This window comes from Ictalurus furcatus, chromosome 15 (assembly GCF_023375685.1).
Source record: "Ictalurus furcatus strain D&B chromosome 15, Billie_1.0, whole genome shotgun sequence".
NCBI lineage: Eukaryota > Metazoa > Chordata > Actinopteri > Siluriformes > Ictaluridae > Ictalurus > Ictalurus furcatus.
Window position 1 is genome coordinate 21,590,634 of NC_071269.1, and position 13,759 is coordinate 21,604,392.

A 13,759-nucleotide genomic window follows, 5' to 3' on the forward strand; every position below is an offset into this window, starting at 1 on the left:
GAACAGGTGTATTTGTTTTTGCAAATGGATACTGGTGTAGATTTTATGGGTCCACCAGACACATATTTTGACTGTATCCAGAGCTTGACATTCAAACTATGTCCTTGGGAAACATTGATGTGCCTGCTAAAGTGCAAAAATTTTAATGAGGTTATAGCAGAGAATTGCTATGCAGTAAAGAAATGGGGACAAATATGGCAGGGCTTGAGACTGGTAAATTGTACCACATTTGAAATGTGTGACCCTGATATTTCCAAAAGTATTAAAAACTCACATGTGGAGTAATTTACAGTAATTTGGTTCTGGGAAATGTTGCACCACCCAGTTTTAATTTATCCATGATCTAAAAGATCTATCTGCTTAGAGCTCTTGATAACTCATCAGGTTGTCTGTGAAACCAATAAGAGTTTAACAGATAGCTGAAAGAGGCACAAGCAAAGGCATCTCACATGACTGAAAGAATCAGTGTACAAATGTACAAAAGATATACATTTAACTTGCATGGTTTTGTCCTTGATTCAAGCTTGTATACACATTATATATATATATATATATATATATATATATACATATATATATATATATATATATGTATATATATATATATATTTCAGTCACTTGAGTTGGAATTAGCTCTTATTGTAATGATTATGTTACATTGTCTTCATCACCCCTCTCTCTACACCCTTTCAACTAAAATCCAATCTGAGGAATTCGGTTTTCTTTTCCTTGCTCTGGAAGTTAGAAGGGAGCAAGGGTAGGCTTAGATCTGTGTCTCTGCGCTGAGTCCGTAACTGCACAAAATGCTGAGTTTTTGCTGTGTTTTCTGGGATGCCTATCGTCCTTCCTCCCCCTGGGCCGGTGTTCCTCTTTTCCTTTGCGTGCCTCAGACTCTTGATAACCAGAGCCTGCTGCCTCTGGGACAAAAACACTGGTGGTTTTGAACCATTTACCAGAAAAGGGGAGGAGTCTGTGGATGGCCCAGTGTGATGTTTAAGTCCCGCCCACACCGCTTTTCTCGGTGAGATGTCTTTGAGAGTTCTGTGACGTAACCGTGGTAATGGGGCAGTTTGCAAAGCAGATTCCATTGTGCTCAGGTGACGGGCAGTGTGGGTCTTTTCCTCAATGGCCAGTAGGAGGTCTTTAAAACGCTGGCCTGCTTTACTGTCTAGATGCATTATGGGTGATACCACTTTTTCAGAATAGAACATCTGTATCTTTTCCAATTTGTTGTCATGCCTGTGTGCATTTTCTTCTCTTGAATAGTTCTCAGAGTGTGTTGGTCTCAGGTCATGATCTTTGTGTGGTACTTTGTTGGAGTCTTTTTTACTTTCCAAAATGACTGGAGCATCACAAGAAGTACAGTTACAAAGCTTTGAGCTGCTTTCTTCCCTGCAGGGGCATTTGGGGGCCGACGCATGAACCAGTTCCCTCTCACCGAGCCCTGGGACTGAAACCACACAAACACAACAGAACGGGATAACTGGGCAAATATGCATAAATGTATCGTTGAAACTATTTTAAAAAGGCATTTATGTTGGTTCCACACAGTGCTCAAAGGATACACATATTTAGATATTAGCAATACTACCTTCAGGAAACAGGCTCTCTCTTGTCTCCATGTTGATTCCTGTGTCATTGTTGGTAAAGACATCTGCAGGCTGATTGGTAGGGGTAGACACTCTTTGGTCGCAGCTTGACTGTTTCTGTCTGATCACCTCCTCTCCATCTTGTGATGGGATCCTCTGTGTCTTACTTGACTGCCTCTGGCTCCTGTCATTGCTAGTCTCACTCTGAGTCTTCTGACAACAAATAAATACATGTAAATAGGAATGTGTTGAGATGAACTAGGAATGTCTAAGCAACATACACTATATGGTATCCGAAGTGTCCTTGGGCAAGACACTGAACCCCTAGTTGCTCCGGATGGCAAGTTAGAGCCTTGCATGGCAGCTCTGCTACCATTGTTGTGTGAGTGTGTGTGTGTGAATGGGTGAATGAGACACAGTGTAAAGCGCTTTGGATAAAAGCAGTATATAAGTGCAGACAATTTACCATTTCTATGGCCAGATGGTTTGTGGACAACTGACCATTACACCCATATGTGCTTTTGAACCCTCCACTCCAGATTTATTCCTCCTTTGTTGTTGTAATAACTTCCATTCTTCTGAGAAGGCTTTCCACTAGAGATTGGAATATAGCTGTGGGGATTTGCCCATTCAGCCACAAGAGCATTATTGAAGTCAGGCACTGATGTTGGGTCAGAAGGCCTGGCACATGGTTGGCGTTCTAATTCATCCCAAAGGTTTTCAGTGGAGTTGAGTTCAGGGCTCTGTGCAAGACACTCAAGTTCTTCCATATCAACCTTGGCAAACCATATCTTCATGGTTCTCGTTTTGTACACATGGGCATTGTCATACTGGAAAGGTTTGAGTCTCTTACTTCCAGTGAAGGGAAACTGTAATGCTACAGAATACAAAATACAATTGTATACTTCCAACTTTGTGGCAACCTATGGGTGTCGTGATAAGACCCCCCACAAACTGGCCATATAGTGTACTGTATATCTTAAGATTAAAGCTTTCTAGCAGCACTAACAAAGGAACACTACCTAAAAAGGTGCCACATGAACGCTCCTGATTGTTGGACAAGTTAGGTTGATTAGGTTACCTGTTGCTGACTCTTCTCTGATGTGTTGCTCCTCTCATTCCACCCAGGCTTATTCCGAAGATTCCACTCGCTGGATTCCAACTTCTGAGAAAACTTTGTCATGTCACAATCTGTATTTGCATTTATGGGTAATATTTTCAAGCAAATAATTTGGTGGTATAACACCAAATTTTGCTAATTTGTTTGGGTGTAAGCAAATTTATTTTCTTGTTCTCCCTTAGTTACTTTTTCCATGGTCAGAAATGAATGCTGCTAGCCTGTTTTGACCTCAATGGAGCAGCACAACAAGGATGTGATATTTGAAATCTGTAAAAAAGTAGTCTTGAACCTAGTTTGGTCCAAAATTGTGTTTACAATTTCTCTCCTCAAATCTGCAAAGGTATCAGTGTGGGTTTCCATTCCAACAAAAAAAGGAGACATACCTAATAGTTTTTAAGACCAAGATCAACTAATTGCACAAGAAGAATCAGAAATAACACTCCTGTTTGGATGGAATTAAAGTCAGCAGCCATACAAGGTCCTTATGACTAAGATTGAGGACCACTGTGTTAAAAGTTATGGGATGTATTCAGAGGTGAGGTATGCGTGCATAGTGAAAAATTTACATTGGAATTGTGTACATTGGTACCGTAGACGTAACTACAGACTTAAGACTTTTCAGGACATCAGTGGAGTCAGCTTCTTAGTCTGAGAAGGGCAACATTTTTAACTACACTTAATTAAAGTGAGCTCTAAGCATATTAGATGAATGCTTAGTCAGTTTATCCTTCAAATCACAAGCATGCTTTCTTTACAGAGCTTTTCATATTAACTAAAACATTGGCATTGTTATATTAATTCCAGAAATTAAAAAGAGAGCCATGGTTTTACTCAATTATTCATAGGTTCTTCATGTGTTGTAGTGTGTTTTGTTTTGCGTTTCAGTGTTTTACCTTCATGCTCTTGGATTCTTTCTGGTGCCTGCTCAGTTTTTTTAGCAGGAGTTGGTAGGTAGCTAAGATGGTGGAGGGTTTGTTGTTGATGACTGTGTGTATGATGTCTGAGAGGCCATAGCCAAGAGCTTCAGTCATGTAGTTTAACACAGCTGAGTTGAGCTCTTCTGGATGCAGTCTGAGGAAAGTAACATATTCAAACTAGATTTGGTGTATTTGTACTGCATATTTTAAAAATTGTTAAAGGAAAATTCCACCCAGCAGATATGTTTATATTGACATTACAAAGCTATCAATCTATGCCAAAAATAGTATGACGGTGGTATTAGCATGAAAGTTAAGGTTTTGGAAGATGATCTTTTCGAGCAGTGTGTACAGATGAGGAGGTGAGAGAAATGGACAGATTAAAGGACTAAAGCGCCACTGTAGCTCTCTCTTTAGGTGCTCCATAAAGCATGAGCTAAATCCCACCCTCACCACTTTCAGCAGGCAGTCGAACTGCATTGTGGGTAATGTAGGAAATTTTACAAAAGTGAATATAGACCAAGTTTAAGCTAAGAAATTCATTTTTAAAAATCTTGGACACCATTGAAGATCACATGCTAATTAAAAAGATTAATATTCATGTTCAGGGTGGATTTTTCCTTTAAACTTTTAGGTACATTGTTTGTTCACTGCACAGTGTCTAAAATCTGTTATTCCAAGGCACTCTACCTGTTCTTATAGACCACAGTGTGTAGGGGTCTTTTGGTGTAGCCCTCATTAAGCCAGCCCTCCTCAAGTGCTGCTTTCACACTCGGCCTCTTCACCGGGTCTGGCTCCAGGAGAGACAAAACAAACTGCACCGCCCCTAAGTGCACAAAGAGAAAAGCTGACACATGATATGACTTACAACAAAATTTTAATTGGACAACATCAGCAACCATAATTAGCATTCTTACACTGATAGATATAGTTTTATAAGATCCCTCGCATGCACATTCACCTTTCTGAGTTCTCCTGGTTTTAGCTCTCTTACATCATTGGAGATCAAGTTTAAATGGCAGTCTCCTCTTTCTTACCACCTTCACGACCCAGAGGTTACCGACGATTGGCAGGTCGGCTTAGCACTGCATGGCCTGCGTGTGCGTTTCGGTAATGCTACCCAAAAAAGTTGTCTTTGTGCGTGGCCTGCTTGCTCAGGTGGAGGTGTTCTTAGTGTCGTCAGACAGCGACGATCACATTTAAACATTCGCTTAGGAGCCTCTTTTAACCTCTGGGTTTAAACATTCATTTAGGGGCCCCACTCAGCCTCTGGGGCTTTAAAGACACACATACACAGTTTTCCTAGCTTTAAATGCAGCAAATATTCTACAATTTATGGCTTAAGGAAAATATCATCCATTTTTAATGTATCACGTTCATTTAGGCTTTACTGGAGTGCACAGGAGTATAAAAGAGAGCACAAAGGTATGTTAAATGTTCATTAGTTGCTGTTGATCTACAGTGCTATCAGTTACATATTGTGTATTTTGCTAGCGTGTTGGACCGAGTGTTCCCCATGGGTGGCCACATAAACAGCGCGGTGCTTAAGGGTGTGTCTGAGTGACTTGGATTGTTAAATCTCCACTGTTGCCTTGTCCATATTTAATGTGCTGGATCAGATTATCCGATAATCAGTGTGAGGAGAAGAACGGTTTGTAACGCGTGACTATCCACACCTCTTATCTAGGTCACCTCCTCCTTCCACGTCTCTTATTATCTCTTTCTTACATTGTCTCTCCTGTCTATGTGTAGCTAAATATGATATATGTGTTTGCGCGATCTCCTTACCTCAGTTGTATTCAATCACTGGTGTGTAAAATTCGCTTCTTTAGTTTGTACTGGAGCTACAGGGCTAATATTTCTAGCAAGTAATTGGGAGGTCATAGCCACCAGTTTAGAATAGTGCAAACTGTTTGCCTAAATCATACCCTTGCCTAAAAACTATATTGTAGTGACCAGACCATGGCATACTAATACTAAAAGTAGACTTGTAAGCTGCCAGAAGCCAAGAAAACTGACACACGCATACAGCCCATACAAGAAAACTCTAGCAAAACACTTAATATCCCAGTGCAGTTGAAATTTAAGGTAACACTAAACAAGAAGTATTGAAAACGCCCAGCAATAGATCAATATAAAGTCCCGTATGCAAAACAGCCACGCCTCCGCCACTATAATACTGCTATGATAATGTTTGGTTCAGCTATACCATTTGTACAGTAAGGATGTGATTTAAATATGTTTCGTTGACAACGGTTCAATCTTTTTGAACAAGTAGCTATGGTGAATCAGTTTTGGTAAACAAGTTCATTCAATTGCTTCTGACGGGCTTCACTGCAACTGCACTCTGCAGCTACACCCACTGGATTTGAGAGTCTCTATTGCATCAGTAAACAGCCTTAATACAGCATAGAATGAGCCAAAATATATTTTATGTAGCTTTACGGCTTATCTGTCATGGCATTTGCGATTGTATATATGCTGAACCTTAAATCAGTATATCTTTCAGTCACTTTCACTCGTGTTCAGCGGGTCAGTTGAGGGGCTTCAGTGAATCCCATCCAACATAACTTGGTTGATGGAGCTGGAGATTTTTTTTCTCATTTCGGTGGTTTTGTTGCTCTTGACAAAACAATTATTTAGATTAACGAAACATGGCCGCTATGACTCTTTTCTTGATGTTCTTTGATCCATTTTTATAGATAACAGCATCTCTAAACATCCATCCATCCATCCATTTTCCATACAGCTATTCCTACACAGGGTTGTGGGGAGCCTGGAGCCTATCCAAGGGAACTCGGGGCATAAGACAGGGGATACCCTGGACCAGGTGCCAAACCATGACAGGGCACACTCGTACCCACACATTCACACACACTATGGACAATTTAGAGATGCCAGTCAGCCTACAATGCATGTCTTTGGACTGGGGAAGGAAATCGGAGTACCTGGAGGAAACCCCCGAAGCACGGGGAGAACATGAAAACTCCGTGCACACAGGGCGGAGGCAGGATTTGAAACCCCAACCCCAGAGTTGCAAGGCAAACCTGAAAAACCACTAAGCCACCTTGCCCCCCCCCCCCAACTTACAGCATCTCATGAAGATCTCATAAGATTGTTACAATATCCAGCAAATGTATCAAATCTCAAATTATTTTCAGTTATAACGAACAGTATGAAATGTTCCTAAAATAAACTTGTGTGATTGTAAATGTGTATGTTACCTTTACTAATGTCAGATGGGATTGTGTTGATTTCTCCATTAATCATTTTTTGATGAAGTTGCTTTATGTTGAATGGCTCTACGGTGAAGGGAAGAGTACCGGTCATCATGGCAAACATACTCACACCCCTACACACACACACACACACACACACACACACACACAATGAGACAATATTAGTGATAATGCTTAATGCATAATGCAATAGAGTCAATGTCAGAGGTGGAGATGACAACACTGAACACTGCATGTAAAAAAAAACAACGCCCATGTTATTATTGTAACGAAATATTTTGCATGGTATCAGGGTATTCACGTAGATTTCCGTTTCATACCAGAACTTCCCAGACTGGAAATAACTGAAACGCTCTACTATTACATTTTTGAATAATTGAGTAAAACTTTATATTAACCTTTGATAAGTGAAGAAATAAAAAAATCAGAGTTTTTGAACTTCCGATACATTTTTATAGTATGGAAAAGCCTGAACTGACTAAGAATCATAGCAGATCTCTCTTTTTGATTTAAGAAATGTACACCTGTTATAGCATGCTGATTGTATTTGCCAACAGCTGTATTTTACTCATGCTACATTTTATATTGTTCTTTTCCCCCACTATACACATATAGAACGGTACTCACACAGACCATACGTCCACTTTAGGGCCATACTTCCTGTGGGCAAGAAGCTCTGGGGCAGCGTATGCAGGACTTCCACACTGAGTGTTCAGCAGCTCCGGGGAGAGAGAGTCTAACTTCAGAGTGTTACTAAGACCAAAGTCTGTACACACACACACACACACACACACACACACACACACACACAAAGAGAGAGAGAGAGAGAGAGAGAGAGAGAGAGAGATCTTTCCATTCTTGCTAATTCATTTACTAAGCAAAGACAAGAGAGAGTATTTTTTATATTGCAGTTGCTACATCACAGGTAATATGTATGTTTATTGTGTTTATATTAGGGCTAATATGAGCATGGACTCGTTTTGCTTTTAACCACGCTGCCTGATTAATTATCTCACTGGATCTCACTTGAGCAGTTGTATGAGTGTGGGTTTGCATTAGTCTTTAACCTATAATGATCAGTTCCAAATATTAACAATCCACTTATAATATATCAGATGCATAAAAGTCTGCTAATCCACCAAGCTAATACACAATAAACACTCACCAACTATCTTAATATTGTTGTGTTCATCCAGGAGAAAGTTCTCAATCTTCAGATCCCTGCAAACAGAGAGGAAGCAAGTCAAACAAATCTACCTCTCTATTTAATTTCAAACAATGCTCAGCTAAAGTGTCCTTCGCAGCAATCTATGTACATGTTTCACACGACTAGCTTTAATAAATACTTAAAATATAACCACTAAAATACTTCAGAAATCTTTTTTTTTTTTTTTTTTTTTTAGCGTGAATCCATTTAGCATCTCATGTTCGAAACCTGCTTTTCCACAAACCATCCATTATATGTTATTTTATTCATGTCCTGCAACAACCTCACTCAACTCTGTTTCCTGAACACGTTCACCTCTATAAAATGTTTGGAACAATTTGGAATATAATCCTCAATGGGAAGTTGCATCGGCCAAATTTCTTGATGATCATGAGAAGAACAAAAGCAAGTTCTATCTTTCTTTTTTCTTTATTTGCAGTGATACTTACTGATGACTGATGAAAGCACAAACCTGTTAACTAAACTGTAGACTGGAAGTAAATTTTTAATAATAATTTAAAAAAAAATAAATTATTAGAAAGTCTTTAATGTTCTCATGTCATCACCATGGATGCTAGTTAACCATATTTTTGCATTTGCTAACAAACAAACAATTACTTAATGATATATATATATATATATATATATATATATATATATATATATATATATATATATATATATATATATACACACATACATACATACATACATATATACAGTATATATACACATATATGATTAAGTAATTGTTGGCATGTTAGTTTATTATGGGCAACTCCCAGAGCCAACCTACCCTACTGAACAAATAAACAAAACTCAGTTTGGTACTAACCCTCACTTCCATTACCTGTGCACTATACCGTGCATATGTAGATGATCAACAGCGGACAGGATCTGCCGTGTGTACCGGCGGACCTCCCTCTCCTCCAGGCGTTTGCGTTCACAGATTCTGTCCATCAGGTCTCCTCCGGCGCACAGCTCCATGGCCATGTAGTAGCAGTTCTCAGTCTCCAGGGTCTCCAGCAGAAGAACGATGTTGGGGTGACGGATCATCTGGTGGATCCTCGGCTCACGTTTCATATTTTTCAACACGTACGCGTCCTGCCGTGCCTTCTTCTTATCGATTACTTTAATGGCCACCTGATTAATCGGGAATGTAGCATCAATCAAATGAACAAATTGTACATATAATCTCTTCTGATTGGAAGACGCAAACATGAGTGTGTGTATATGAAGATCTAGGTGTTATCTGTTTAGGAGACTGGTAACTCCTATTAATTTATTTCTACATTTATTTCCAACTCTTTTCATTAGTTGATCTTTGCCTATAGTGTAAAACACTTTGAGCTGTATTTTTGAGTTTAAAGTTTATATAACTTTTAGCTTCTTTAACAGATCTATGGCTGGATTGGATTCTGCCACACTTGTAAAAAGCTTTGGAGAAAAGCATCTGCCAAAGAAATGCATGTAAATGTAAATCAAAGTGTGAAAGTAGAGTTCACATAGACATTGGCGGCAAGCACAAACACAGACTCATAATTGAACAAACAGATCTTGTCCAGGGCAAACCACCCCTCCACAGCCTCAACAGATTCAGTCCAAATGTTTAAATGTTAAATTGTGATGAATCTACCATCCTGTTATCCATCTGTGTCACTGTTTGTGTGATACTAATGAAGGGCATTGAGCAGCGATGGAGAAAGAGGCCCACATGGAAGGACTGAGTTGATCCATGCTATTTAATCAGACTCTTGGTCATTGCTATAGTAACTTCAGAAGCTAAACAAAGTGGTCAGGACGGACTCAGTGACCCGAACTAGAGGTGGTCACACAGACATACACATACACGCGTACACACACGGATAAAGCTGACCGGATTCAGTGACCCTTGAAAGAGTTGATCACCAAGGTGAGGAAACATAGCGTTCTCATTTGTGTTTCACACACACACACACACACACACACACACATGATTAGTGCTGTTCAACAGTACCATTAAAATTATATTTCTGATTTTGAAATGCAATTCATATATTCTGTATGGAATGCCAATCTCGAATAGATTGCAGTTTAGTAAACTGTCTGAATTTTCCAATTGACTAGGTTGCAAACTAATGAGCATAAATCACAGATCTTCTCTAAGCTAATTTATCTCCCTTTATCATATAAACTACTGCAACCATACTACTACCATTCCGTAAAATACACCATTAATTTACAGTCCGAATCCTGTTTAGTTATTGTTTTATGTTTTTCTTTTCCTTTTAAATGTATATCCTGCAATTTTGACAGAAGATGGTTGAAGCTAGCTATTTGGAAACTCAAAATTCAAACGAAAACAATTTAAGGTTAAGCGACACCACCAAAACACATGCACAGACACTTGCACTGTGCATGCGCCTAGACTTGAACCCCTGAATGCTCTTAATCTTTTGGTAAATCACCCTGCAGCTCTCGCCTGGTTTCCCACTGAAGCGAAGCAGGGTTGAGACTGGCCAGTACCTGGATGGGTGACCTCCTGGGGAAAACTAAGACATTCAGGAAGTTGGCCCCCCATTAGGGAGGCCAGCAGGAGGGGCTCACCCTGTGGTTTTGCGTGAGGCCTAATGCCCCTGTATAGTGACGGGGACACTATACTGTAAAAACAGCACCGTCTTTCAGATGAGACGTTAAATCAAAGTCCTGACGCTCTGTGGTCATTACAAATACCAGGACACTTATCGTAAAGAGTAGGGGTGTAACTCCAGTGTCCTGGCGAAATTCCCCCATTGGCCCTTATCTATCATGACCCTCAAATAATCCCCATCTCTGAATTGGCTACATCACTCTCTCCTCTTCACCAACAGCTGGTGTGTGGTGGGTGTTCAGGCGCACTATGGCTGCCATCACTTCATCCAGGTGGATGCTACACACCCTGAGTGCCTAGAAAAGCACTCTATAAATCCAAGGAATTATTATCAACCATGCTGTTATCCATTTATGTACCTGTAGATGTGGGAAAATAATACTATATAAGTTCCGTCATCCATAATTAGTTTTGACAATCAGATAACAGGCAAAGAAAGAACCATTTCACCAAGAAATCCACATTTTATAAATATGCAAAAAAAAAAAAAATTCAAGCAGTCATTCGTACTCTCGCCCATCTTCTTCTTCTGATAGTAAAGCTGCATTTGCATACCAGAACACGATTGGATCTTATATTTATGACACAATAACACTTAAAAAATGTAAAAAGAATAACATCGTGTCTTTAACACAAACTACAGTAATGTGACTTCCAGAGAACCACTTCTAGACATTTTGAGCTTAATCGTGTGGCGTTTTAAACAACTGCATAATAGGTGCGTATGTATTTTGTTGAATTATAATTGGCCATTAAAATTGAATTTGACTCCAAATTAAATTCACAGAAAGCCATCAGTGTGGTGTATTTCTGAAAAGTCAACTCCATACAATATTTGTTGCAATATAGTATAAAAAAATATCTGGATTCATCACTAAGAGCTGCTTTTATTATATCTCCTAACCCGAACAAATGCACCAAATTATCTATCACGTAATATTAATACAATATTCATTGACTGTCCTATTTTCCACTTCACTTTCCTTATATGGCTTGTGTTTCCTGTTCTTGTTTCCTGCTCATCACGGCAGGTAATTAGTCACACACGTCCCTCATTTCCACTTGATATCCTGTCTCTTTATATCGTCTTGTTTTCACTGAGCATTTCCACATTTTTTTTTTTTGATTATATAAATGTTCTCATCACCACAGATTAGTAATTTGATCGAATCATTGGGTCAAAGGTGAAAAGGGGTTTTGAAAGAGCAAAAAAGGACAAATGTAAAATATATTCATTTCATGGCTTTTAATTGGACATTAGAATGTTTTGTATAGATTTGTATTCATTTGATTTAATATTAATACATTTTACATGAGACTAACGGGAATTCTGATCATTACTGTGGAAAAGAAAGCATATTTTATTTATCTCTACCTTCAGTTGTTGTAGTAATAACTCCTGCTTCGTCTTGTGTTTATCTCTAAGAAGTCAAAGTGAAGAATGTACATTTTTTTAATTTCCTTTTTGTTTTGTTTTGTTTTTAATTTAGCAATCCTCATACTTTTTATACCATAGTGTCAAAAAAAGTATACTATTGATTTTAATATTAAACGGTGCTGTTATATTGTATAACAGTGCAAGTACTTTTCATCTTTGACCATATATGAGGCTTGATGGGAGACTATCACACACACCGTAAACTGAGAGACAGCATAAAAAATGGATGACAGTCCTTCAACATAGCATTGACTGGCACGTTCTAGCATGTGATGCTATTTCATTGACTGACAGCAGTGTGTGTGTGTGTCTGTCTGTCTCACCTTCTCTCCCGTGCTGATGTGCATTCCCTCCATCACCTTAGCAAAAGAGCCCTTGTTGATCATTTTGCCCACCAGGTAGCTGCCCACGCGTTTAGTATGTGGGAAGTTTCTCACCAAGTCTCTGGGCACTTTCCTCAAACCCGCTGGGACTGCCCGCTCCACCTGCTCCAGCTCCCCAGAGTCACATGTCACACCGTCTAGAGATGACTTGACGGGAGTGGGCATGGTGCCACCTGCTCCTGTCTGTTCCCGGCTACTGAGATGATGAAGTGAGTTGGAGAAAGGAGGAGAGGAACAACAGGCATGTGTGATGGACGGGCAGAAACCTGGCGTGATCTGGACTTCCTCTGAGTTCTTGCATTCCTCTGTTGATGTTAGTTATCCATTCCTTTGTGAATTCACTCATAAATGATAATGTGATGTCTTCTGCATGAAGCACTGTCTTCTCAGTACGCTTTAATGTTGAGTATCACTACTTCTGGTTTGCTCCAGGTCTCATTATCTCTCTCTCTCTCTCTCTCTCTCTCTCTCTCTGTCCTTCGTCTCACAGCGCTTTACTTGTGTCCCTCCAGGAGAAGGTTCCTCTGTCAGTCTGGTTGCTTCATGCACTCCTAATGTGTGTGTGTGTGTGTCTGTGTGTGTGTGTGTGTGTGTGTGTGTGTGTGTGGTGGATAATTAACTGTATCTGGTCTCAGGTGCAGTCAGCCAGTGAAGAGAGGACATACAATACCATAATAACCACTGATAGCACACACACACACACACACACACACACACACACACACACACACACACACACACACACACAGATACCCTTAAACCAACACACAATGTTCACACACATTGTCAGAGACAGCTGGCACAATCCTTTACATTCTGATAAAAATGAACTTCACCTCTCTTTCAACTTTCACCTTCCAGCACTTGTCTTGTTTTTCAGTTGCTGCTGCTTCCTCTCTCTCTCTCTCTCTCTCTTTCTCTCTCTCTCTCTCTCCCTCAGTAGGGGCTACACTGACTTTGAAGTTGAGCTCACCAGATTTGACACGCTGAACCCTAAAGTGTTTTGATCTGAGACGTTTTAAGTGCACATGAGGCACAGCTCACTAACTTCTGCTCGCTGCTGCAGCCAACAACAGCAACAGTTCTCGGTTCTCGAATGCTCTTCAGTGAAGCATAACCACTTAGAATGACAAAAAGCAAACACAGTTGCACTCTGCCGGTCAAGATAAAAATATTAAGCACCCCTAAGCTCAGAAAATGTTCCTTTTCGATGGCTGATACTGGGAATATACTATGT

General features: G+C 39.8%; 1 protein-coding gene across 1 annotated transcript; it reads right to left on the reverse strand.

Annotated features, from left to right (window-relative positions):
* Positions 1 to 652: 652 nt before the first annotated feature.
* On the reverse strand, positions 653 to 13,088 carry LOC128619481 (hormonally up-regulated neu tumor-associated kinase homolog A). The gene is made up of 10 exons (XM_053643684.1): positions 12,463 to 13,088; positions 8,923 to 9,215; positions 8,031 to 8,086; positions 7,493 to 7,631; positions 6,851 to 6,978; positions 4,317 to 4,452; positions 3,603 to 3,780; positions 2,671 to 2,754; positions 1,592 to 1,802; positions 653 to 1,450 (listed from the first exon to the last, which is right to left on the reverse strand). The coding sequence occupies exons 1-10, from the start codon at positions 12,685 to 12,687 to the stop codon at positions 690 to 692; spliced, it is 2,211 nt and encodes a 736-aa protein (XP_053499659.1). The 5' UTR covers positions 12,688 to 13,088; the 3' UTR covers positions 653 to 689.
* Positions 13,089 to 13,759: the final 671 nt, after the last annotated feature.